This window comes from Magallana gigas, chromosome 5 (genome assembly GCF_963853765.1).
Source record: "Magallana gigas chromosome 5, xbMagGiga1.1, whole genome shotgun sequence".
Lineage (NCBI taxonomy): Eukaryota > Metazoa > Mollusca > Bivalvia > Ostreida > Ostreidae > Magallana > Magallana gigas.
In genome coordinates this window covers 56,533,976-56,561,224 of record NC_088857.1, presented here as the reverse complement: position 1 = coordinate 56,561,224, position 27,249 = coordinate 56,533,976, and the positions used below count along the sequence as shown (strand labels likewise).

Sequence of the window (27,249 nt, the reverse complement as noted above, 5' to 3'; positions counted from 1 at the left end):
GGTTTTGACCTTTTTTTTTATTTGTTTGTTGGTTTGTTTCTTTGTTTATTTTTTGTTTTTGGTTAGGTGTCATGTTGTAAATTTTGAATTTACTGGGTGGGTGTAAATACAAAATTTACAACATAGGGATGTTATGTTTGTTTCACTAATATCATGACTTATTTGCTGTAGAAAAGAAAAGCAAAATATAAATGGTTAATGGCAGAATGTATGTGGATATGATTAAATTCCCATTTCTTATCTCCTTGAATAATAATTATACAAATCAATTTAAAGGTACATAAGTCATGAATTATATAACTGCAACGATAACCAATTGGATGTTATAACCCACTAATTTCTGTCCCGTTGGTTTGTGACATGCACGCGCTGGTCAACTCTTCATTCTGCACGTGTGCACACTCCGTGTTCTCTGTCCTACTACTGTGCGGACTGATTGTCCACTCTGAAACCACAGTAACCGGTCTATTTCTATCAGCACTAGTGGACTCGCGACTCATTTGTTCGCTGCTATCATTCCTTAAAACATCCAAATGGTCACTAGAAATGGAGAAATCCACGGACACACGGCTGGCGCACTCTGTCATGCTCTCCCCCTCCCGGGCCTCTTGTCGCCGCCGTTCCATCGCGACAGCTGATTCGTAAGAAGGGAGGTAATCAGAGACGGCCTCGGGGTTTTTCCCGGGGTAAGGAGGGGGCGGATCCCTGAGTTGGTAGGAACACGTCGACACGGACCGCTCCGCTAGAGAATAAAGAAAAAACCCTGATATCAATCAACATCAGTCAACCTCTGGGGAGAGCTTGCTTTTACCGGCTGTTCTTTTTTTTGTGTGTGTTCGTTACCGGTGCGTGAAGTTATGTCAGTGATGGTAACATGTTATATGGAAAGGACAGTTTTTGTTGTCCCAACAAAACAATATACTAAATTTTGTAATAAGAAACATGGATTAATGCTTCTTACCGAACTTTTGACGTAGTAAAGTAATCGAACAGATATACATTCATGAGCAAGACTTACGTGTATTCTGTCGGCGAGCAAGGATTTTGTTGACGATCGTCCTTAAAATGGTGGCCACAATGATGACAGCTATTACCCCGAGGATGGCTAGAACCACTGGGTCTTCCATCACGTACCCTCGGTACCAATGGGAGTCTGCTCAAATAAAACGTTTCACACACATTTAGTTAGTCTATGCTTGTATTAAGATCATTAAGTTTGTTGGGTTTTTTCAAAGTAAAATTCCGAATATTTTCCCCTAATAACATTCTAAAATCTGAATTTGAATGTAACTCGGGTCCTGTTTGAGATTTGTTTGTTAGATTAAGATTATTAATAAGCAAAACACCTGACTGACTGTACTGTCCATTGTTCTCGTTTTCGTCACCTTTGACAATTTTTAGATTCAATAGTTATACACATCAATAAAGTACTTTCGATGTAATGAAAAAAAAAAGATTTCCTAATAGACTTGTCATTTCTTCAGATCCGGAGAAATCGATGTTTTTGCGGTTGAGTAGATCTGCGATATTTTTTTATGATTTTGATTTTTTGTAAAAACATCCCAAACAATTTTAAGATAAAACTTGAGTACTTCCATACTTACTGGTCACGGGTCGCTGTTTTCTTTCTCGGCTAGTGTCATTAGCGTGAATGACCTCGGAATGAAAGTGTGACAGAAGATGATCTGAAAACATAAACAGAGACACAGGCATCACTTCTCCAGCCTCCAGGAGTAGATGACCAAAATATCTATACCGATAATAATCCAATGGCTTTAAAACTTGTCATTTGATAATCAAAATCATCATACCTACGTCTGAAATGTTGTTCACCATTGTGTATTATTCAACGAACGGACGCATAATTAAGGCATCATCAATATGCTTTTGTCAGGATCCGCACTGCTGCAATTATAAGTGGCCCCATTTGCATTTTTTTGTTAATTATGCAAATGCATAAATACTTTTTTGCATCAACTTCTTTTATTAACATAGGTTAAAAATTCACTAGTCGCAAAAATGTGTTTAAGTATCTAACTTATAATTTGATTTTTATTATACTCTAATCATCTTTGCCATTGCCCTTTTATGGAAAATGTCGAAATTCTCGTAATGTTTCGTTCGTGTTTTGTGATTGTACCAATGTTGTCTTTCCTGTTGTTGTTGTTTTCTTTTATTGGTTTTCCTTATTATTGTTGCTATCTCCGCTTTTAATGTTGTTGGAATGCGTTGTTGTTGTCTTTGAAGTCATTTGAATTTCCTTGGGAATTTTTCATATAAATATGTCCCAAAATAGAAATCGAAACTAACTTACCTGACAGTGTATACAAATGATTTAAATGAATCATCACCAACATAAAAAACCAAAATTTTACGAAATGGTCGCTACCTGAAAAGTCCATAGGTCCACAGAGGAATAATTTCTAAGGATATCACCCGTGTTTAACACCTGGTTTCACTCGCTGTTTGAAGTTGTTGACGTCGTTCCGCACCGATGACCGAACTAGCTAAAACTATGCAAATAACCTACTAAATGCACGACAGATAAGGCAATTCACGCCTTATCTGAGATAGTGTAGACGTAAAAAAATAAATGCCAAAAAAAATTGGTAAATATTTTCTTTCCCTGACTACACAGAATAAATGTTCTGAACAATTCACGATGACATATATTAAACACAGTGTAACGTGTTTTGGGTTCGGTGATTAAGACCAGTCTGGGGAAAGTGTCTATTTAATAATCATACATGAATACCGCATGAAATTATCACAAAAATTACGAGTCAATATATACAGATATAGTTGCAATGATGGCCTATCCTTAAGCATGCAAAACAAATAATTCACAAATTATTAAAAAAGGATGGGGCTTGATGATCAGTGGGTTATAACCCGGAGCTCTATCCGAGGCACAGGTCTCAGCCTCGAGACCTGATAAAGCTCTATGCCCTTATCATATGTACAGGGCTGTATCCCTGCAGCCGACACAAGCTGCAGCCAGGTACACTCAGTCAATAAAATATGATGAAATATTATCGCTTTATTTAAAGATTAAACCCAATACGAACACTGTGCAGTCGTATTAACGTACCTACTCCATTGACAGCCGAACACAGAATCAGCTCTTCTCTCGAGTGTGGTCTCATATATACTAGTACATCCGGACGATCCTCGCATATTACCATTAGCATCAAAGATAACACCCGTATGATATAAAAATTATCTGAACCCAAAACCCGACCATTTGTTACATAAGTAATAACTGTAAGTGCTGCGACATTATCAGATCAGACGCTTCTGTGTTAAGCCAACCGTGTACTTTTCAAACAAACAAACAAACCTATAATCAAACAAATTCAGAAGCACTCATGCGGATTTTTATATGTAGACTATGTATTTTCTGCATTGTTGGCTACCACCATGCCAGCATGAATAAGCAAATAAAACAATTTTTTTTTCAAAATCATGTTAAACACGATTGTACAAATGTAGTTAATCATATAAAATAACTAACGGTTGCAAACCTTGTAGAAATACACGCAATATATAACTGCAGATATTTTAATTCTCCTCAAATAACGTGAAATATGCCTGAATAGTAACACCCCTGCGAATGTTATTGTCATTTAAATTTAAGACCACTTGGTTTTAATTGACCCTTTCAGTTTCGCAGTAAAAATCGTGCCTCGTGTTTATAGTCTATTTCATAGAATCTAGATACTTGTAGTCAAATTTAAAAATCTAGAGGTTTCTTGATTTTAAACTTTATCTTCATTAATTGATGGATAAAATGTGTTCTAGAATTAAATGTGACAATACAAAAAATAGTTTTTGTCTGTTGTTGCAACAATTAACATGCTATGTAGAGATCCCCCTGAGAATTAGTTTTCGATCCGCGTCTGAACTAGTAATATCATCAATAGTGAAACAGACTATACTATTTTATGCAGTATGTTCCTTGAAAATGGCTTGATATACTAAGATTTTATGCAAAACAGACACCCATTATTTTTTTAAAAACTAATATTGCACACCACAAGTATCAAACATGGCTATGATTTTATTAAGCAACCCAATGCTTATATTTTAACCAATATACACGTGGTTTAACACGAACGATAACTCTGTTCTGAATATCATCGTTTGATATAAATAACCGCTAGATGGTGAGATAAGACATACATCTTAAAAGATTTTCATGTTTTAACATAAATCAAAGTAGGATAGGATGTGAAAAACGACCAGTACTTACGTATTTTAAGAATATTATTCGAACACTTATACTTCCGCTCGAAATTTCACAGGACAATTCTCGGGGAAGTCTCGTGAACTTTCATTCGATCACCACTGGATTTATTACATACTTAGCAACGATAAAGAAAACTTTCCGAACACATTCGCAGGGGTGAGTAAGTAACTTGTACATCGACAGAACAGAACAGAACAGAACAGTACAGCGTGATAACACATAAAAGTATTCAAAAGTAAATGTGTTCAAGTATTGTACATAAAAAATGTAATGCAGCAATGTCCAGAAATTAACTTATAGTATAATATATTTGAATCATGCATACATAAAAAAAACAATTTTATAAATGAACTTATAGCTCCAAGGTGTCGGCTGAAAATGATAACTTTTCGATATATATTTTAATAACAAAATTGACGATTAAAATATATTTTAAAGAATAATTCTAAGTTTTTGATCTGATTCAAAACAGTTATTCAATCGCAGAATTTTGAATATAACAGTCATCAATCACCTACTTACTTAATACTTTAAAGTTACTAACACCTGTTTGGCATAAAATAAACTTGATATTTAAGAAACTGAAACCGGCTCCATGCATCAATTTATTACGGTTTTAGAAAAAACCCACAATAATCTGTGTGGCAACAAGGTTTAACGTGTCTTTGAGATATGAAGCTGTTTGTTTACGGAGTATTCTGTCAATAAGTAATGTACATATATAAAATAAAAATGTCAATTTTGTTACTAAAATACATGTTCATGCATTTTATTTGTAACAATTTGATGATACATATAAACAGTATACTCAACATGACTGAGGATGTTTATTTAATGTCAGCAACGTTAAACATTTTCAGTTTGTCAACAAAAAGCTTTTGGTTATCGTCTTTCTGATTCCTCATTCAATCTTAATATTTCAAACCAGAACAACATAAACTCCACTGATGTAGTTACATGATGAAATTCTCAAAACAAAGAATTTTTTCTAATGAAATCACGACTTTTTATCGACCAGAGATCAATATTAAAATACCAATTAAATAAATTAAGACATAATTATCCACTGTTTTCTATATTTACAGAAGAAGCCACATTTAAGGTATCACCCCTCGTGTCTCCCTCAGCATCTAATTGCTGACAGACATTTGTAACTGCTTCTTCTCTAGAATCGTTAACATTTGTTGCTGAATAGTCCAGCTCATCATCGAGAGAGGTATCGAAGTGTTCCGAGCTTCTGTTTCCTCTTACATTCCCGGGGTCTAACGACACAGGGACAAACTGGTCCATGTTGCACAACTCCCCGTCTCCTCTGATTTCATGGTCACTGATATTCCCACTATTGTCCTCTGTGTTTTCATGCAGCACGGGAAAATTTATAGACTGATTCATCTCATCAATATTGCACATGAGCAACTCGGGTGCCATTTTTATGGCCGAGTCATAGGAGGGGAGGTAATTGATGTTGGTTTTAGAATATTTCCCGGGGTAGGGTGGGGGATCGTCTATAAATGAGGTCCTGGAGGGGACATTTCGGGAGATTCTTTGCGGATCTATAAAACACAGAGACAAAGGTGCGTATTAGTTATTATCACAATAATATTATTACTTATAGTATAGTATGTATACATGAAGTGTCATAAATGTAAATTTGTGTAAATGTATTCGTGTTGAATTTACTTATTTTCTTCTACATAAAAAAACTTAACCGTGGCCATTTGTTGATTTACCTGGACTTCTGTGACGGTGGTGTCGAGACCGTCGGTTTTTGATTTGATTAACAACCGTTCTCAGAAGAAAGATAATCCCAAAGCAGAGAATCACACCTGTGATGGCCAAAAAGACTGGGTCCTCCATCAGCGCCGAGCTGGGTCTGGTGGTCACTGGGAGACAAATAAGGGTGGTTAAAAAAATTATAATTCTTGTGTTTTGAGATATTTTGCATAATTCAAATTACATTTTGCAAAGTACAAAATCGACATATCCAGGGGATTTTACAATGTTATTGTCACGAAGCTGAAAACTGGTAAAGTAGATCGTAAAAACTCGGCAAATTCGGACGTGATAAAAAAACCAAAAACAAGATGTTTTGAGTTCTAAATAATGATATAATTTAACAGATGGATAAATAAGGAGTTCACCATTTAAACTATGTCAAGTTCTATTCAAAAATATCAAGAAACTAGACTCTTGTTGCTATAGCAACAAAAAGGTCTTCCGTTCCTCATGTCTTAATCGGTACAAAAAATTCAATTTCTCTTTTAAAAGAAAATGGATACAATATATACTCTAAAGGAATACCCAATAAATTTTTTCTAAGTTAAACAAAACAAAAAAGACTGAATGTCAATTTTTGAGTACTTTCTTTGACGACCGGAAGTTACGACGAATCATTTAGAACATAGCAAACGATATATTCATACATTGTTTTGTCTTTCCTCAAAGTTTGGATGTTTACGTTTTTCTTAGTTTTAATATCCTAACATTAACCTACGGTACGTGACTGTTCATCACACTGACTAAAATGTTATTTTAAAAAAATCTAAAGTTAAAAAAGAAATTCTATTGCTTGAACGCTTCGATTGAGAAACGGAAGTGACGTATGGCCATATGAAACCCGTTAAACACATGTTCAATCAAATGTCCATCATCCATATAAGTTTTATGGCTTGATCTCTCACAGTTTCTGAGATCTTGCAAGTACTTTGTTTTTTATAAAAGGCTACCTAAGGTATTTGAAATGTCTCACCGGAAGTAAAACTTTTTTGTTTTTTTTACCATGTGTAAATGACATTTTATATTTCTATTGCTAAATAATTATTTCCATGCTAAATAACCAAAATATTTGTAAAATATGAAAATTCGGTTTACTTCCTGTGACGACCGGAAGTTACGTCGGATAAAACAAAATAGTGTTAACACATGTACATACATAGGTCTATTATCTCACAAAGTTTGATTGTTCAAATCTTTACCGTTTTTGAGATATCGTTGGATTAAAGTTGTTTGTCTCGGGACAGGAAACGGACAAACGGAAGTGCTAAATGTAAATTGTATTCAATATTTCTTGTATAGTTGCCTTTTGTACACTATTGTTCATCGCTGTAACTACAAATATCAAAGAAAAACAGTGAAGCTGATCAACAGCTCGATTTGTTTGAACTCTTCCTGTGTGGACCGGAAGTGACGGAAAACAAAATGAAACTGGTTAAATACATCTTCAATTAAATGTCTATCATCCATGAAAGTTTCGTGCTTTGATCGCTTATAGTTTTTGAGATCTCGCTGTTACAATATTTGTTTTAAAAAGACTACCTGAGATATTGGAGATATCTCACCGGAAGTAGTTTTTTGTTTATTAATCATCGGATAGATGATTCTGTGTAGATGACCTTTTGTAATTCTAATGATTAAATGTTACTTCCATGCTAAATAAGCAAATTATTATTAAAAAATCAAAATAAAGTGTACTTCCTGTGACGACCAGAAGTTACGCCGGACATAACAATATAGTGTTAACACATGTACATACATAGGTGTATCATTCTACAAAGTTTGGTTGTTCAAGTCGTTACCGTTTTTGAGATCTCGTCGAAATAAGGTTTTTGTCTCGGGACAGGAAACGGACAAACGGAAGTGCTCAATGTAAATTGTATTCAATATATCTTGTATACTTGCCTTTTGTAAATTATTGTTCATCGAGCACACTACAAATATCAAAGGAATAAAGTTAAACTGATAAACAGCTCGATTTGTTCGAACTCTTCCTGTGTGGACCGGAAGTGACGGAAGATTAAATGAAACCGGTTAAACACATCTTCAATCAAATGTCTATCATCCCTGAAAGTTTCGTGCTTATATCACTTATAGTCTCTGAGACCTCTTGGGAACAAAATGTGTTTTAAAAAAAATACCTGAGATAATTGAGATATCTCACTGGAAGTAAAATTATTTTGTTGATATAACATCGCATGGATAATCTATGTATAGATTTATACTTATATATTTATTATTTGGAAAAGGAATTTAATGCGTAAAAATAATTATTTTTGAAGTGCTTCCGGTGACGACCGGAAGTTACGACGAACAAAACAAAATAGTTTAAACACATCTACAACTATAGGTATATCATTCCACAAAGTTTAGATGTTCAAGTGTTTGCCGATTCTGAGATCTCGAGGGAACAAGGTTTTTTGACGCGGGACAGGAAACGGACGACCGGAAATGAATTTTGAAAAAATGAAAAAAACGCCTCGAGATATTATCATTTGCAATCATCCCTAAAAATTTGAAGAAAATCTATCAAGACATCTCTGAGAAATTCTGCCGACAAAAAAGGAGAAAAAAAAATAATAAGAAAGAAAGAAAGAAAGAAAAAACACTACACTCACTATAAGGTCTTCCGTTGGAAACGGAAGACCTTAATAAGGAATTACGAAAAGAAAACGTCAAACTTTAGCCGATAACTGGTACATTACCAGTATCCATTGGCAACGGTTACAACACCGGTACTTGTAAAACCAAAGTTGATAAGTATTTTTCTCTTTCACTTTGTCAAGTTTGTTCACCTTTCCGCGAGGGTTCAGAGCACAAACATTTTTCTTGTAATAAACGGTAAGCGGTATATTATTTTAAAATGAGGAAAATATGTAACGTCAGGTGTCTTTGGTTGAGAGGTGCACGATACAGTCATTACTTTGCTCTTTATGCGGTAAATCGAATGGAGATATGTCCAAAGTTTATATCTATTTAAGAATCTCCTTTAGTCACTTATTTCATTGCTATGATAAAGGGTATCATTCTTATATAGAATAAATACTCTTCTTACAATCCTTATGCCATAACTATATCAGAACCTTGAATGTTATAACATTCATTTTTAAAAGTATTTGATGAAACAGTGTTACATATATTTACGAACAAATTTTGAAAGTAACTGTTACATGTGACTTTCTCGGTAACCGTCGTCCGATCGGTATTTTTATAGAAACTTTATCAAATGAAATAGGCATCTATTTATTCGATTTTCATACTGAAAAAAAATAAGAAGCTGGTGGAAGAGCATCCATCGTAGTTAGTTGCAGTTTCTTTGTCTAAATTCTATTTTCAACATATTAATCAAATATAGGATAACAATTCTTCTATGTCATCATGCTACTCAAAAGATAACCAGAGGGGAATACGGACATTTTCGTATTGTTCTGTTTAAATTGACCCACACCCATATTTAGAATGGGTTATCTCGCTAAAAGACTGATATATACAGATGGCAGCCCTGGACATCTTATCTCATCTTATCTCATCAATAGTACACTACAGTACTCAACAAACTTAGTGAACTGTTCAACTGTACGTCCACTTAAAGTGTTTACTTTAAAACAGGCCCAGAGCATCGCTTTACAAAGTGCAGGGACCAACAAAATTGGGAAGACAGTAAGATTATATGTTAACTATAGTAAATATACTTTCTTACTAAATGGAGCATATTCTTAAAGAGTGGAGGATCTGGGCCACTGTCCTCCCGTCTGTTGCTACGTGCCTGAGGACAGGTTTTGTATGCACAATAATGGATCTTTATCACATACATGCATCAAAACTCTGCAACTGTTGTAAAGCTATCATGCTATTGTAGGTAAAGGTGCGAACTTTTTAAAACTCTATCTATATACCTGTACATGCATGTACATTGCGTTTTACATCAAGGTGTTTAGATGACATATTCTTCCTTTTCTTTAATCGTTTGCTTTAGGTATTTTGCGTTCTTGTCCGGTTGATATTGTTATTAATTAAGATATTTTGCTTTTCTTAACAAAAATTGAATTAAATGATTTTAAACATTTACCTTTTTCGCTTGTAGGTGAGGGTAAATGGATTTCTTCATCTGCATAAATAAAACGAACTTTGATGAACTCTCCATCAGTTCTGTATGACATGTGTGACAGAGATTTCTCATTAAATTTTCATATGTTTTTAATGAGAGCATAAACATGTAAAACACAATTATAGTATGAAGGTTTACCTTCCTGACCTAGATTTACCTTACCTGTAGTGTTAGTGGCCATCTGTGGGTACACCACCTGTAAAAACATAAAACTGTTTATGGTTGGGAACTTGTCGACATTGCTGTAAATAAAGTAGATGTTGTCAATGTTCATTGTCGCACACACGATCGTATATATGTATGTGTGTGTGCATAACTGTCCATATTAGATAAGTCAGAAACACCTTGTTGATTCTAGTGCATTTGGAATATATATATTTCTGACAATGCATAATGCACATCAAACCATGGATGAATCTTGCCCTAAATTACATTACGTATTCATGAATCGATGAATGGTTTATTGGTGAACATGATCCCTTAGAACATGGAATGTCTTGCAGATCCAAAATCTCCTGTCTTATTGTTAAGAGACAATGACAACTATACATTAAGTTTATATTTTAATATGCTCACCATACACTTAGAAACTATCGATTAATATAAGTTAATAAAACTTAAAATCACTTGGTTTTTCAGCAAGAAACTTACCATTCACCTATAGGTGCAGTTTATTGACATTCCTCCCGCGTAAACCTCAGGTAAATCACTTCTCCAGTCAATTGTCCATTTCTAAATCAATCTCTGCACAGAGAAACGTTGGTAATGGCGTTCTTTGTTATCGTTATCTGTCTAATTCGGCCGTTCCACTTCGATTGTTTGTCCCAAACACATACTTGTTATATACTTGTTTTACTCTGTTAACTGTCAGCTCATGGTGTGTGTAAGGTCATTGTATCCAAAAAATGAACTTAATAGTAAACTTCCGTGTTTGTTACATAACATAACAAAGTTGTTTTTTAAATAATAAAAGTGGTTCACACTGAATAGACAGTAGCTCAGTGTGTTTCTGGTGTTTCGTTGTATATTTTTTTTTTCATACATTATGTAAACTATGATATAGCTCAAAGCTGTTTAAGGGATATTCCCACTATTTATACGTCTACTTCTAAATATTTTACCGTATTTCAATACATGCACTTTAAATTTAAATTTTGATGTAAGATGGTGGTTTTAACTGATCATAAGGTGTTTTTTTTTCTCTAAATCAAGCGATTAAAACCACTAGTAAGGCAATCTTTTTCTCTCTATACTATCACGGATCAAAATTTCATTGTGAATAATTTTGTGTAGTTAATGTATAAGGAGACGATACAAAATGGTATATATTGTATATTTGTATAAATGGTATATATTGTATATTTGTATAAAATGGTATATATTGTATATTTGTATAAAATGGTATATATGGTATATTTGTATAAAATGGTATATATTGTATATTTGTATAAAATGGTATATATTGTATATTTGTATAAAATGGTATATATGGTATATTTGTATAAAATGGTATATATTGTATATTTGTATAAAATGGTATATATGGTATATTTGTATAAAATGGTATATATTGTATATTTGTATAAAATGGTATATATTGTATATTTGTATAAAATGGTATATATTGTATATAATAACCACCATGTTCAAAAGTTCATCGGGATGTGAACTTGGTCATTCACGTGATCAAATATCGATAAGCCGGATGTTTTTTTCAGATTATTTGATCACGTACGTACCAACCTAATTTTATATCCTGGTGAACTTTTTAACATTGCTGGTTTTTAAATATATTTTCCGTTGAGAAAGGCAAATCGTACAGAATTATTGACACAACCGTGTTTTTAAGGTTAACAACAATATCAATACAACCGCCAAGCGATATTTTGTGAATGGTTACCATCGAGGTTCTAACAATAGTGTAATTCAGTACGGATTTCTGTCCTCTCGGACCAAAACAGGTCAAAAGGAGGTTGTAAGTCGCCGGAAACTATAGAGAGAATCCGTACTTATACCCTCAAAACAAGACATATATATATTTTTTAAATTGTTAATGTTAACGATGCTTCCCTTACGAATTTCATATGTTCAGCAAAAATTTAAGGCCAGTTGTCAAGTAATGAAGCTAGAGTCATGTTTTTGTAGACACACATGTACTCTTTGTTTTCGTCAGATTCTTTTTTATATCTGGAAGCCTTTTATGAACATAATTTTAGTTTCTAGAGCTGTCACTTAATTTGTTTAATACACGTTTTTCTATTCACCAACCTAGATGTAAACAAAAACCTCAAAACGGCTCTTGATTACGTAACAAAAATTCTTAGCTTTATTTTTTGCTTTTGACTTGATAAATATAGTTAATCGTTTGGATGACCAATAGAATTATAAGTTAATTAAGCATGAATATATTGCAAATGGAAAAATTGAAAATCATAAAAGCAACGAAGGCCATAATTCTGGTCAAATTAATTTTATGTTGCATGCATTTAATATGAATTTAATTATATAAGTAGAGCATATTTTTGTAAGAATTATTTTCAATTTTCTTCGCTTATTTTATATAAATGTTAAACAGTCGCTTTAATTGTTTTAGTGTTTGGGGAAAAAAACCTAACCGCTCAACCCTCATTGGGGCCTCATCATATCCCTGGGGATCAAGATTTGAACAAACTTGAATCTACACTAATACTACAAGTTTCAGTCTTTCTGTCCTTATTTGAAGAGATTATCAACACTCCGTTTGGTTTTCACCCTTCCTCTTGAGATCATGGTTTAACCAAACTTAAATTAAAACTACCTGAGGATGCTTCCACATAAATTTCAGTTCTTTGGTATGAGACTTATTTCTCTATTTCTATCATGATTTTAAAATATTTAATAATTCTTCATCATCTCACATTAAAAGAGGGCATGACCCTTTATTTAAAAAAAAAATGAATCTATTTCACCTAACGATGTTAGGTGCTAAGTTTGATTAATATTGGTCCATTGGTTTGAAAGTCAAAAGTGTGAAAAGCTTGCAACGGCAACGATTTTGTCGACGACGATGACCGACAACGTAAACATTTTGTAAAAACTTTCTTGAACTTCTGGCCCAGGTAAGAAAAAAATACTATTCAAACCATAAACCACATTCTGCCAAGAAAGAAAGTTCCGTTGTTTGTGTATGTAAAAGAATTTAGAAAGAGGTTAATGCTGCAACTAAGTGACCAATCGAGGTCTTCCAAACAAACATCTCTCACGTTTTGAATAAGAAATAAATCCAAACATGGTGTATTGAAAATTGTAATCAATGATTAGCTTCATATTAGAGTCCTTGCACAAAACAGAAGCTATATTTACACCATATAGATCATCAATTGTACCAACAAATTGTACAATAACAAAACATAACAAGGATTCGATAGCAACAAGAGGTATGATATACAAACACTATCTCATAATGGACAACCTCTTCATTAGCATGTATTCTGTGGCGTCAGAAAGAAGGTCATAAAAAACAATTACCCACTGGCTTAATCACTTTGGATAATTTATGTAAAAACATATGTAAAAACTAAGATAAATGAATACATACACAAATACATACGCAGATAAATACATAGTGTTCGGAATCGAATGTATGGCACCTGGAGTGTGAAAATAGGTGCAAAAACATTGTAAGGTACGTATGTGACGTCACAATATCAACACACCATCATTCGGCGTCAGTTTTTATAACCTGCATACATTCATGACAATCACTACCTTTGTGCACGCAACCGAAACAATCGTACCAATAAGATTCTTTTCTAATTGTATCACAGTTGTGTTAAATGTTCCTACAACTACTTTTTGTCTCAATCCAAAGTCACACGGCTGTCAACTGCTGGAGTAATATCCATGGCGGTGGGTGCTCGTAACCTGTTCTCCTCTAACTGTACGTCTCCCTCGTCTCTTTGGTTCGCTATCAAGACCTCGTTGATAACATTTTCAACAGTTGTGCTGGTTTCGTTCACTCTACTCTGACTAAATGTTTGAGAATCTGAATTTCTGGAATCTTTCAGACAGACGACGCCATCTTCTGGAGCAGTAAACATTATGACGCTACTCTCACTGCTCACTTCCGGTAAATCACGCGCCGGCTGACTCATTGTCGCCGTTTCCTGCCGTTGTCGTTCCTGTTCCATCTCGATCGCGGACAGATACGAGGGGAGGTAATTCACGTTAGTCCGGGAATATTTACCGGGATATGGCGGGGGTTCGTCTCTTAACCACTGGAGAAACGAAGAGCTAGGTCGGGTGTTATCTGATACCAAAGAAAACAATATAATTCATTCAATAAATTATTCCTAATTAATAAAGCTAGGTGTATGCTATTCACAAATTACAAGGTTTGTTACTATAACTAAAATCCAATTATTTAAAAATAGCCTTTATATGCAGTCCCTTTGAGTCGAACTTTATTTTTGTTCTGTCACCGAAGCAAATATTAAAATACCTCTTTGAATATTTCTACTAGTAAATGTATGCTACTTTATTCAGCACAATGGATCTTGTGTATACGGGCTACTACTTGAATTGTATGCCATACCACGCAGGTCCCCTTCTCTTCTGTTGAGTCTGTTGAGGAAACCGACGATAGACTTGATGGCGAGCACTAGCCCCACGAATACCACAACACTGGAGATGACAGCCACGAGATGTAGCACCCCCTCGTCATATTCTGAAACATACAAAACAAAATACTATGTAACACACTCTGTACATGTAAAAACTGCCAGTCTGAAATACAAATACATGTACAGTGCTAAACAAAATACTATGTCACACACTCTGTAAATGTAAAAACTGCCAGTCTGAAATACAAATACAGTGCTAAACAAAATACTATGTCACACACTCTGTACATGTAAGAACTGCCAGTCTGAAATACAAATACAGTGCTAAACAAAATACTATGTCACACACTCTGTACATGTAAAAACTGCCAGTCTGAAATACAAATACAGTGCTAAACAAAATACTATGTCACACACTCTGTACATGTAAAAAAACTGCCAGTCTGAAATACAAATACAGTGCTAAACAAAATACTATGTCACACACTCTGTACATGTAAGAACTGCCAGTCTGAAATGCAAATACAGTGTTTAACAAAATGCCATCAGAAACATACATATACAATGCCTAACAAACTACTGTGTCACACCTAGATAATGAATGTAATATTGTCTGAAACATGGATTGAAACACTGTGTATCCATGAAACCTTCTTTCAACAGTTTAGTTTTCAAGAATAAATATACATCTTATGGGTCAAAGTGCTACGCTATAACATTTAAATCCGCATAGTCCGAATTTTTTGTCTATTACATTATCAAATAACTTTCCATACAAACCAATTCTCTAAGAGAGTTATAAACATTTGCACATTTACACCAGCAGAATTGGTCTCGATTCAAAGTTGTAAGTATCAAAAGTGAATAAAAAAATTACTTTGTATTGGCATACAAAGAAAAAAACAACAAAATTTTAAAAAAAAAAGGAAATGTTTAGGAAAGGACACCGTTTGGTTTTGTCCCCCAAATGATTGAGTGCATTCAACCCGCATTTTATGCATCGATTGTACAGAAAACAAACTTCAAATTCATAGTGAACAAAAAGTACACACTGTTAGGTTTATTTTTAATTTGCCAGAGCATCACTCATATTTAGACCTACTAAAAACGATGAAGAAGTCATAATATAATCATTCCTGCCTCGACATCAGGTGCGGTTTTTAATATGATGCGAAATAACACACTACAATTTTTATGTCGTTTGTTTTGCAAAAAAAAAATTGTACATCGTTTTTTCATTAAAATTTGGCTAAATTGACCGGGAAAACTACTGCAATGTTTATTATTATACACATACTTAGCATAATCATCGTTTAAAGTTTCATAAAAATTTGATATAAAATCGGATTAAGCAGTTTAAAACCCTTTCGCAATCGAGTAGCATGCATGTTAAATTGTATAAATGGGTACACATACTGAATTCGATGCACGGAGATTTCGTATGCTTAGACGAGCTTTTTTTTTTGCTGTGCTAGCTTTTATTACAATATATATCTACATCATTAGCTGACTGTTATCTATCATTCGCAGAGTTGAACTTCAGGTAATAAAATGTTTATTAAAAAAATTTTTAATTGAGGTGGTTTTTGAATTTAAGATACTAGGTATTTTGTGAAAAATTTAGTATTTATAAAGCTTATTTTAAATTTGCATTAAGTTGTCTACATGTATTTATTTTTTACTGCTAAAACTTTGAATAAGGAACCAGTAAAACGCCGAGTGAAGTTATGGAGCATGCGTGGCAAAAGAAACTGATTAATAAGACTTAGTAGATTCTGTCATGTAATATATTTTTGCTATATAAGCATGAGAGACAATAGCATTAAAACCAGGCTAATAATAAAAAGACCTTGCATGCTTAAAGAGAGAGGCCGACAGACAGAGGCAGACAGATTGAAAAACAGACAGAAGGAGACAGACAGACAGACGGACTGAAAGAGACAGGCAGACAGACTGACAAACAGACAGAAGGAGACAGACTGTTGTTACATGTAAGACTTGCATACTAAACCTTACTCTGCCCCATGTTGTACATTGTTGTTGTAAACGTCGTCACCGTTGTTGTTGTTGTTGTTGTAAACAAAGTGGTTACTTCTCCTGAAATACCGCAATGTTATAAAAAAAATAAGAGTATTATAGATTTATTTCTTCATATTGTACTCAAAATCAAGAGATAGCATCAGCTGTAATTTTCACATAGTCTATTCATAGAAGTTACCGGTGAGACCGAGGGTGCCCTGATACATAGGCGCGTCCGTGGCATTCTTTTGCATTCTTCTGCATTCATGGTTGAAACAGCATACTATGGTATGCACCTTCAAATAAACACAGTATACGCTTCAGTAAACATTTACCTAAAATTTCTAGCTTTTTCGAGACACTTCTTTACGTTAAGAATTCTGCAGGTTCTACCAAAATCTAGAAACATCGCGGTTTTTTCCTCCTAATTTCTATTTTCCTTTCTCTTATACAATCTTATCGTAAAGATAAGGAAGTGAAAGTTAATACTTACCTCTGTATATATACCCCGCCATTATAATAGGGGTTTCCACTCCGTCATCATGTAAACAAACCGCGTACTATCAATAAAACGGAATCTATTCAAGGTCAAGGTCACGCTTTGGTTTGCCGTGTGTGTAAATATGAGAGAGAGAGAGAGAGAGAGAGAGAGAGAGAGAGAGAGAGAGAGAGTGTGTGTGTGTGTGTGTGTGTGTGTGTGTGTGTGTGTGTGTGTGTGTGTGTGTGTGTAAAGCTTGGACACACATCAACCGCCCAGACATACGATAAACAAAACCATTATATCATTAATATATATTCTGTTAAAATTAAATTCTGTTAAAAAAAATTAAGAAACAATATTTCAATGTGACTGAATTTTTATGTACATCATAATTTAGTACACGTAGCTTCATTCAGACTAATAAACATTTATAACGTCGGCATTAAAATCCCACATAAACTGATTATAAAAAATAACGGGATTTCTGGTTTAGTTTTTATCAAAACAAATATTTAATTAATCAATATGAATGATTAATATAAAAGTAAATAACGTAGTACGATCTCAAGAATTGATCCTAACTTCCCAATGTAAAACATTTGTAGTAAAAGACTTACATTGAAAGTTTGACATTAAACTAAATTAAATGTATTTTAATTAAAATAGATATAGCTAGGTAACAATTTCATTTCTAAACTTTTCATGGGAATTTTAAAACAGAAATGTTTAAAATTTGACATATAAGGGGTTATCTGGAACCACACTGATATTTGAAAAATTCTCTAGAGACAGGAGATTCAAGGTGCAAATATCTCTGTAAGTTCTGAATTGAAAAAATTCAAGGGTGAAAGCGAAATATCTTGGAAGTCTAAAGGGAACAAAATTCATTAAAGGTTTCAACGCAGAGGTTCAGGAGACGTTAAGTTCTATTAAATGGGCAATAGACAACGGAAAACTAGATTACGCTAAAGAATTAATACAGGAGGCAAGTGTAAAAATAAAGGACATAAACATATAAGAATAGCAGATTCGTCCTCCGGAGGGTGGGAGACTGTAAATCAATATGTTTCAAACCCTATCGCAAGTGATTCGGACGACGAAAGTAAAATCTACAAAGCTAAAAATCGTGCAATTAAGAAGAGGAAGATGTCCACTAAAACAAGGGACAAGCGGGAACAGGGGAAAAAGCAAGCCTTCCTCTACCGCACCAAATCCGTTCTCGGATTATGCTAATTCAGTTCCACGTACGGCTTATTCTACTCGTATTGTGCCACAGCAACCTTTTCTGCAGAAACAACAGTTTGAGACCACGCCCTTTCGTGTCAGTGGGTGTTATGTGTGCGGGGACTTCACCCACTTCCAAAGAGAGTTGCCAGCTTATTGTCCGGAGCAGATCAAGTGGGGCACAACAAGACAAAAAGCAGAACACAGCCCGAGGCATCAGAGTTTGTGAAAGATGAGTATTTACTTGAACAGTTTAAATAATATGAAAATAAAAATCAAAATTCTTGTTCTGTTAAAATTAAAGGTAGATTAAGAGCACATTTACAGTTTTGGAAATATATATATGTGCATATAATAACATTTTAGAAATTATTAAGAATGGATACAAAATACCTCTTTACAGTGTGCCTCAAAGATGTTATCAGAAAAATAATAATTCAGCATTACTTCATAGTGAATTTGTTGAAATGGCAATTTTAGAGTTGTTAGAAGACGGGCTAATTGAGGAATGTGTAGATATACCATTTATTGTAAATCCTCTCACAGTCTCTGTTCAAACTTTAAAAAGAGACTTATCTTAGATCTCAGATGAGTTAAGTTGCATATTTTGAAGCAAAGTGTCAAGTATGAGGATATTAGAACGGCTTTAGTTTACGTTAAAACTGATTCATTCATGTTTAGTTTTGACTTGCATGCTGCGTACCATCATGTCGAAATGTTTTATCCTCACAAGTTCTTGGGTTTTTCATGGGTTGTGAATGGTAAACAGAAGTTTTTTAAATTTTTAGTTCTGCCGTTAGGGTTAAAATCGGCTCCTTATATATTGACTAAAATTACAAGACCTTTGCTAAAGAAGTGGAGAGGAGAGGAGAAATGTATTGTTTTGTACTTGGATGATGGTATAGGTTTGGGTAGGATTTTGAACCAGCAAGATCCATTTCTGAGAGTGTTCGAGCAGATTTAGGGTCGAGTGGTTTTGTTATCAATGAAAGCAAATCATTGTGGAAGCCCATTCAGAGTCTAGACTGGCTAGGTTATTCAATTGATGCGGTTAAGTTTGTTTTGACAATACCTGCGAGGAGGTTTAAGAAAGTTAGGGAAACTGGTTTAGATATCATATCAATCATTAATAAACATAAAACAGTTCCTGTTAGAAAGGTAGCTAGTTTTGTAGGTCAAGTTATATTAATGTCTACAGTTATAGGGTCATTTTGTCAACTTATGACAACATGTATATTAGTATAGATATACTGAATGCTTACTCCTGTAATGCATATATTCGATTGTCGGATGAGAGTATCAAACAAATTCAATTTTGAATTGATAACATTAATTGTATTAATGTTAGAAATTTATTTATGCAGCCTTCTTGTGATAAATTAGTTTATTCAGACGCTAGCGGACATGGATTTGGAGGATATTGTGTTGAAAGCAAACATGGTGTAGCTCACGGAGCGTGGAATTCAGAAGAGTCTTGTAGAAGTTCAACTTGGAAAAAGTTAGTTGCAGTATTGAGAGTTTTGTTGTCGTTAAGTCATGAACTTGCGGGGAATAGAGTAAAGTGGTTTACGGATAATGAAAAGGTTGTTAGCATTTTAAATAAAGGAAGTAGGAAGGAGGATTTACAAAACATAGCATTGGATGTTTATAAGTTTTGTCTGATTAATGGTATTTTGTTAGATATAGAATGGATACCAAGATCTCAAAATGAGAAGGCAGATTTTATTAGTAATTTAAATGATGCAAATGATTGGAGAGTGTCTTATTTTTGAGTATATGAACAGTTTGTGGGGACCCTTTGAAGTTGATTGGTTTGCTAGTGACAGTAATCATAAATTAAAGCTGTTCTATCTAAGATACTGGAATGTAAAATGTTTTGGAATCGATGCTTTTTCGGGAATTTGGTCCAATAAAAACGGGTGGCTTTGCCCTCCAATATATTTAGTAGCTAGAGTGCTGGCTAAAATTAAGAAAGATAAAACGTTTGGGTGTTTAATTATTCCAATGTGGAAATCGGCTAATTTTTGGCCGATTCTTTGTCTAAATGGAGATAAGTTTTGTGATTGTGTTAAGAATGTTGTTTATTTACCCAGTGATAAACAATTTTCATGAGTGGAAGAAGTGTTGGGACAATGTTTGGAAATAATGATTTAAATTTTCCCTTGCTGGGATTGTACATTGATTGTAGATGATGATATATGTTTTAATATTGCATGTGTTATAAGTAGACAATATTATATAAATCATTTTGTTGATACAAATATTTTTGCAGGCATATGATGAAGATATATCCATCCTTCCAGAAATTTTGCGGGAAAAAAATCATGATATACCGGAATTATTGTCCGAAAGTAGAGAAAGTTCTACAGTGAAAGGTTTTTATAGAAGTTACAAGAAATGGGACGATTGGTTGAAGAAGAATGTTGTAGTGATTGAGCAAGGATCTTCAAGAGAACCATTAATTGTTAGTATTTATCTTGCAAGTTTAATTCAAGAAGGGGTTTCTGTAAGTGTGTTAACGTCGGCTGTTAATGGCATTCGTTGGGCGTATTCATTGGATTACATCCTCCAACTGATTCGGAGTTAGTGAAAAATGTGTTTGAATCGGGAAAAAGAAAACTGTGTATACCAAGGACGAAAAAGAACCAATTACTGCAGATTTATTACAGAAAATGTTTAACAAATATTTTCAGAGTGAAAATATTTAAAATCAGAGATCTATATGCGCTTGTTCAATTGCATATGCTGGTTTTTTAAAAAAGGAATGAGCTTTTGAACATAAGATGTTCAGATGTGATATTTGAGGAAAGTCTTATAACAATTTTTATTGAGAGAAGTAAAACTGATATTTACAGAGACGGGCAATGGAAGGTGATTGCAAGAACTGAGAGTGAAATGTGTTCTGTAAAATATTTAGAAATGTTTTTCAAATGGTGTGGATTTTCATCAAATGGTTCCGATTTCATTTTTCGTAACATGAGTAAGACTAAATAAGGATATAAAGTTCGGAATGGAAATAAAGCTTTGACATATACGAGAATGAGAGAACTGTTTATAGAAGCGTTTGAATGTATGTTTTGTGACCGATATTTCAAAATATGGTTTATATAGTCTATGGGCAGGGGGTGCTACTGTGTGTGCTAATTCGGTATACCCGATATATTGCTCAAAAGACATGGAGGGTGGGCATCTGAAACTGCGAAGGATGGGTATATCAAAGACAAATTAGAATCAAGATTGTTGGTTTCTTTAAATTTTGGATTGTAAACATTGCGTATAATTATCTTTCTTTCGTTCTGTATCGGACGTCAATGCACAAAATAATAAAATATTATAGAAAAATTGGGTGCTAATGTTATGTTTTATTCGAGATGGAAGTACATAAGAAATATATTTTCTTTCGTTTAAACGTAGTGATTTAGATTGAAAATATTTTCTTTTGTGGTAATGATGAATATTCATGAGGTAGGCGGGGTTCGAAAAGGTGATTACGGGTAGAGTATGTTCGAGTAGTATTCATTCTGACGATTCCGGACGGAACAAGAAAGTCGATTTTTTTTAAAGAATTAAATGTTCAATCTAAAGATTTTGAGTATGTTATAAGTTGCGAAGATGCATATATGATGTACAATTTCTAGTGTTACTGACAAGGTGCTTGTCAGGTAGCAAAACTTCGTGAAGTTTTGCGAATGGTTTGGTTTGGATTGATGAAAATGTGTGTTGGTATTTTGAAATTGAAGGATTTTTTTAATTAGCGACTACTTGTATCGGACGTCAATGCACAAAATAATAAATATTATAGACAAGCGAAAAGCTGTCAATGTGACAGCAAACCGGGTTTTCTTTTATGTGAACTGTAGACATAATCCATGTCAACCCGTATCCAGTGAAATGGAGTACACTATATGCAACATTTTGCCAAAAAATGACTAAGTTCAAAGGCTGGTATTTTTTGATTAATTATTAGAAATCAAAATCCTGGCAATATGCACACCTCTGATATATGTACAATTGAGAACAATTTCCTATCTTGAGAACTGTAGGAGGAGTTATCCGTACAATGAGGGTACCTTTTGCCACCCGCCCGCCCGCCATTTTCACCATTTTAATAACCGGATTTTTCCGTTGGAAAACCCGGTTAAAAATGGGGTGTTAATGTTATGTTTTATTCGAGATGGAAGTACATAAGAAGCAGAGATACCGTCTACTTGTCGGGGTTTACGGATACAGCCGAGCGTCTGCTTGATTGAGTCTAATATAAATATAGTCTCGTATTCCTAATTCATAAGACTACAAAATTATCTGAATTGTTCGTGACATTCAAAATTTTCAAGGTATTTATAAATAATATTCCCTGAAAAACAATACTTCGGAATACCTTTCATTGAACTTATCGATTATTTTCAAGTACTTACTAGTCTTGTCAGCAGTTATGATTTGTGCTTCGGTCCAAACACTGTTTCACTTCCGGTTTGCCAGAGAAACTACATATTGGAGAGTTAATTAAAATCAACTCCCAAAAATCGAAAGTGTGTTACATGATTGACAATTTACTTTCATATTACATGCCATTTTATTTTTATTAATCACAATTGATATGTGATATAATTGTATTTATAAAATAAAGTTTTTATTTTTTTTAAATAGAAGCCTATAATTATTTGATGTTTCCAACATACATGTACATCGAAATTCAAAATTACTATTCAATTTTTGCCACAATCTTTGTACAGATAGACAATCTAATCTGCTTAATGTCTTCCTTTTCAAGGACATAATTCACTTTTTGCATCAGACCTTGATTTACATTTGTATTGAAAGAAATTAAATTCAAAATATTATTCAAAAACTTATAATTAAATTCACTAAGTCTTTTGTCATACATGTTTTTTACCCTGTTTTCATAGATATATTTCCAATTTTCTCTGCCAATATTAAATAACATGTTTGATGAAGATTGTTAATACGGTGGATTGAAGGTTTTCCGAAGCAAGTTTACATGGTAAAATTTACATTCCTTATAGACTATATCGAATGCTCCCTTATTAAAATTAAGATATTTTTTTTTAGCCTTTTTTGTATAAAAACAACACTTCATATCAAAACGCTTACTTTTTATCTTGATTATTTTCTTTAAAATATTGTATTCACACACCCAATTATTTTCCTCTTTAGACCATTTGAAGTTCTTGCAGTGTTTTGAATTCACTATTTTTGTAAAATAAATCTTTGACATACACAATTTTACTAACTACCAAGTATTGGAAAAAAATGAATTTCCCTTATGTTTGAACAGAGTATTATTCCACAATGGTTGTTGTGCATATGTTACATTTGAAAGTTCATAACAATATATTTATAATAGTTAACCTTTTACATTCATTTAAATAACATAGCATTTGATTTATACAAAGTAGGTAGATTTAAAACACACATTGAATTTTTCAATTTTCTTTCAGACATTGATAGTAAATATTCAACATCTAATTCTGTGTTTTTAGTATATCCTTTAAATATATCATTGACCATACAGGATTTATCTACAAGTTTTATTTCCGATGGTGCTTTATAGCCTTAAGTTTCAGTACTATATCAACCAGACCAACATCTCCGTTCCTAATTTTGCCAATTATTGTATCTCGTTTTATTCTATCTCTTTTATCCCAAATAAAATTTTAAATGCTGCATTTGATTTTTCCAAAACATCTTAATTAGGGAAAGAAAGAATCGACCCTACATATATCAGTTATGAAATAGCTAAAGATTTTAATATACAAGTTTTCAAAATATACTAGTAGTAAGCCTTTTTCGAGGATTTTTTTTTTTACATATCATCGTAATTTTTTTCTCAATTCAAATCAAAACAGTGTTCTTCATCATAACTCCTAGACAGGTTACAGCATCGTTTGTGACAATAATTTCATAGGTGCTCGAGGACAGGGCCGACCCTCCCCCTCCCCCCCAATATCATAAAGACCCCGGGACTTTACTCTTTTTTAAAATTAAATTATCCTTTTATGACATATTTCTAATCTAATTTATTCATTCATTGCCCAAAATTACCTAAAAGGAACATTTTTAAAAATCAGACCCTTTGTATACGTTACATGACTAGTGGACATTATTCTAACTTTTCATTTCTGTGAACTGTTCTGTGTGATAGATATTATGTTATTTCCTTCTGTGCAATTTATAATTCCGCTGAATCGCCCGAGATTTGTAATGCATCATGAAATGGAAAATGGAATAATGTACTCGTTGGACATATAGATGTTAATTTGTCGGAAAAGTGTTACGTCTTACGTATGAAAACCATCTATCATTCTATATTTGATAATTTAGAAGTGAAAAAAGAAAGAAATAGATTACACCATCAGTTTGTACCCGCTGACAGAGCAGGGACCAACATTGTCTTTGTTTATTCTTTATACTCATACCACTTTTTTCCAGTGAGGAGATTCTGTAACATCATCTGCCAGTTTTGAATATTTTCAATATTCCAAACAACTAAAATCGGTTTGAACTACCTTACCTACATTGGATACCTAAACTTCATAAAAATTATTGCAAACAAAAATACACATGTATGTAGCAAGTTCCAGTAAATGTTTTATGAAACCTCTTTCTTTTCTACTTACAAAAATATTAACAACAGTAAAGAAGAAACTTCAAGAGTACCGTGCACCAGTATATTCATGAAGCGGTGTAAATCAGACGTGGATACTAGAAATTTAAGAAATATTGAATTCTCAAAATTTTACCTAAATCAATAGCATCAATACTTACAACTTTTCTACACTTAATTCAACAATTCGTCACGATAAATTAAACTCCAGGTTTTTTGACACAATTCATAGCTGCCTTTTCAATAAAAATATATTATTATTCTCAATAATGTAAATTTTTGTAAAGGACACAACATCAATAAAGTTTTGGGAAATCAGATCTTCCAACAATCTGTTGGAATTCCCATGGGTACGAATTGCACTCTTTTGTTAGCAGACCTAATTTTGTATTCATATGTAGCAAAATTTATTAAAAAAAACGTGTACGTGAAGAAAATAAATCACTCGCTGTGGCCTTTAACTCAACATTTAGGTCTATCGACGACGTATTATTGAATAACGATTGTTACCTCTATACTTACGTCGACTCAAGATATCCCAGTGAACTTGAAAAGAAAAAACTACTGAATCTGCGTCATCTGTTTCATATTTGGGTATTTTACTAACAATAGAACTATATGATAAATAGTCAACTTTTTTACGTATGAAGCAACATACCTTCATCACCTGCATAATTATGAAGACACGGCGGGTGTGACTGATCAGCAAACGATTCTCACTCGTTCATGGCAACTGACCCTACTTTCATTTTTTTAGAGGTCCGTGTTTGCTCTGCTCCTGTTTTGTATTTTTCCTTTGGACTTTTGATTTTGAACACTGTTCGTTGCAACCACATGTCATTATAGTGCATCGTACATGTAGCCTAGATATTCAGTTTGATTCGGATACATCAACATACTTTAAGGATGAGCTTAAGATTGGAAATCAAAACGACATAGAATTTAGTGACGGGTGGGGAGTTTTACTTGAAAACTGAATGCCTGCTATCGTCCTATAACCATCTGTGGTGATAGGAATTCATGAGGCTGTCTAATCCGCAATGAATTATATTTTCTATTATGACATGTTTCAACAATATGCTTATTTAAAGTACACACAGTATAATGAAATTGAAATGTCTTTTTCATGTGTAAACTGTATCATGAGATGTTTCGGGGATATCACATGAATTTCGGACATATCAGAAAATACTTCTATACATACAGTGGACCATGCTATGAGAGATGATACATCTACAGAAATTTCAGTAGAGGGAGACGGAAATTGTTTTTATAGATGCATTGCGTACAATCTTTATGATAATCAGGATCTCCATGCAAATGTAAGAAACACCATTGTTCAAGAATTGAGTTCCAATAGACTATTTTACAGAGAATTTGTGGATGGGGAGTTTGACACTCATTTGAACAACGTCAAGTTATTAGATGACAGTGTGGCCTCCTGGGCCACAGAGGCAGAAATCATCGCTACATCTTATCGTTTTGATAAAGACATTTTTGTTAAAACATATTTCAATGGACAATCGCAGTGGCAGAAATATCCGCTTGGTGAATGTAATCATAAGAAAGATTTTATTTGTCTTAATTATTCGTCAAATCATTTTAACTTAATTAAGACCTCACATCGCCCATGTATTTGCAACTTATCACCCTCTCCTGAAGAAGAGAATTACCAACCATCAATACACGTTAATATTGACAAAATAACTACTCAGGCCAACGAACAGGAAGTATGTTCACCAAAAACAGTAGCTGAAACATGTGACATGGAAGTTATTAACTTATCATCAAAAACTTACTGCAGATTAAATGAGTTCATTGAAAAAAGGATTAAAATTTGTACCAACTAGAAAAAATATTGATTTCACACAGTTACTAACAGATCTGCAGACTTGGGAACGTAGGATGCGGCTTCGGGAGTATTTCATTGACGAAGAAAATGACATTTCTTCACAAGATGTAGGTACTATTAATCATAAAAACTCTAAGAGTAATTGGACACCAGAAGAGGGAAGAGACAAGTGGTTGGATGAATACATCAGACAAGTTATAGAAGACGTTATCCGGGGGTTAAATAGAAAATTTTCAAGTAACTTAACTGTTTCAGAAGACAAAGCAATGAGGGAATTATACCATGATCAAAGCATAATTATTAGACCAGCAGACAAG

The 27,249-nt window shown here is 33.6% G+C and overlaps 3 protein-coding genes and 1 pseudogene across 12 annotated transcripts; 1 reads left to right on the top strand and 3 right to left on the bottom strand.

Annotated features, from left to right (window-relative positions):
• Positions 1 to 123: 123 nt before the first annotated feature.
• Positions 124 to 3,215, bottom strand: LOC136275268 (uncharacterized). 3 transcript variants are annotated; one of them, XM_066083769.1, is made up of 5 exons: positions 3,092 to 3,215; positions 1,812 to 1,905; positions 1,605 to 1,685; positions 1,019 to 1,153; positions 124 to 742 (listed from the first exon to the last, which is right to left on the bottom strand). In XM_066083769.1, the coding sequence occupies exons 2-5, from the start codon at positions 1,834 to 1,836 to the stop codon at positions 324 to 326; spliced, it is 660 nt and encodes a 219-aa protein (XP_065939841.1). In that variant the 5' UTR covers positions 1,837 to 1,905; positions 3,092 to 3,215; the 3' UTR covers positions 124 to 323. The 3 variants fall into 3 exon arrangements, with proteins under 3 accessions (XP_065939841.1, XP_065939842.1, XP_065939839.1); XM_066083770.1 differs by lacking the exon at positions 3,092 to 3,215 and adding an exon at positions 2,390 to 2,839 and having other exon boundaries at positions 1,812 to 1,902; XM_066083767.1 differs by lacking the exon at positions 3,092 to 3,215 and adding an exon at positions 2,390 to 2,838.
• Positions 3,216 to 4,084: 869 nt separating this feature from the next.
• Positions 4,085 to 11,372, bottom strand: LOC136275267 (uncharacterized). Of its 8 annotated transcripts, none has more exons than XM_066083760.1 (5): positions 10,782 to 11,372; positions 10,278 to 10,326; positions 10,092 to 10,130; positions 5,980 to 6,132; positions 4,085 to 5,802 (listed from the first exon to the last, which is right to left on the bottom strand). In XM_066083760.1, the coding sequence occupies exons 1-5, from the start codon at positions 10,782 to 10,784 to the stop codon at positions 5,309 to 5,311; spliced, it is 738 nt and encodes a 245-aa protein (XP_065939832.1). In that variant the 5' UTR covers positions 10,785 to 11,372; the 3' UTR covers positions 4,085 to 5,308. The 8 variants fall into 8 exon arrangements, with proteins under 8 accessions (XP_065939832.1, XP_065939831.1, XP_065939830.1 ...); XM_066083759.1 differs by having other exon boundaries at positions 10,278 to 10,372; positions 10,782 to 11,371; XM_066083758.1 differs by having other exon boundaries at positions 10,293 to 10,372; positions 10,789 to 11,371.
• Positions 11,373 to 13,242: 1,870 nt separating this feature from the next.
• LOC105318359 (uncharacterized) lies at positions 13,243 to 17,390 on the bottom strand. Its single transcript, XM_020063319.3, has 5 exons — positions 17,244 to 17,390; positions 16,950 to 17,046; positions 16,748 to 16,828; positions 14,704 to 14,835; positions 13,243 to 14,418 (listed from the first exon to the last, which is right to left on the bottom strand). The coding sequence occupies exons 2-5, from the start codon at positions 17,002 to 17,004 to the stop codon at positions 13,970 to 13,972; spliced, it is 717 nt and encodes a 238-aa protein (XP_019918878.3). The 5' UTR covers positions 17,005 to 17,046; positions 17,244 to 17,390; the 3' UTR covers positions 13,243 to 13,969.
• A 1,175-nt stretch (positions 17,391 to 18,565) lies between these two features.
• On the top strand, positions 18,566 to 21,966 carry LOC136275656 (uncharacterized; annotated as a pseudogene).
• Positions 21,967 to 27,249: the final 5,283 nt, after the last annotated feature.

Bases quoted from the DNA above. Each gene is read 5' to 3' on its own strand.
- LOC105318359 (XM_020063319.3), bottom strand. From the start codon at position 17,004: ATGCAAAAGAATGCCACGGACGCGCCTATGTATCAGGGCACCCTCGGT. The intron at 16,829-16,949 runs GTAACTTCTATG...GCGGTATTTCAG, and splicing joins GGGCACCCTCGGTCTCACCG to GAGAAGTAACCACTTTGTTT. The intron at 14,419-14,703 runs GTATGGCATACA...CTTTGGTATCAG, and splicing joins AAGAGAAGGGGACCTGCGTG to ATAACACCCGACCTAGCTCT.
- LOC136275268 (XM_066083769.1), bottom strand. From the start codon at position 1,836: ATGGTGAACAACATTTCAGACGTAG. The intron at 1,154-1,604 runs GTAAGTATGGAA...TTATTTGAGCAG, and splicing joins AAAACAGCGACCCGTGACCA to ACTCCCATTGGTACCGAGGG. The intron at 743-1,018 runs GTAAGTCTTGCT...TTTATTCTCTAG, and splicing joins TGCTCGCCGACAGAATACAC to CGGAGCGGTCCGTGTCGACG.
- LOC136275267 (XM_066083758.1), bottom strand. From the start codon at position 10,811: ATGTCAATAAACTGCACCTATAG. The intron at 10,373-10,788 runs GTGAATGGTAAG...CTTTATTTACAG, and splicing joins TCAATAAACTGCACCTATAG to CAATGTCGACAAGTTCCCAA. The intron at 10,131-10,292 runs GTAAGGTAAATC...TTATTTATGCAG, and splicing joins GATGGCCACTAACACTACAG to ATGAAGAAATCCATTTACCC.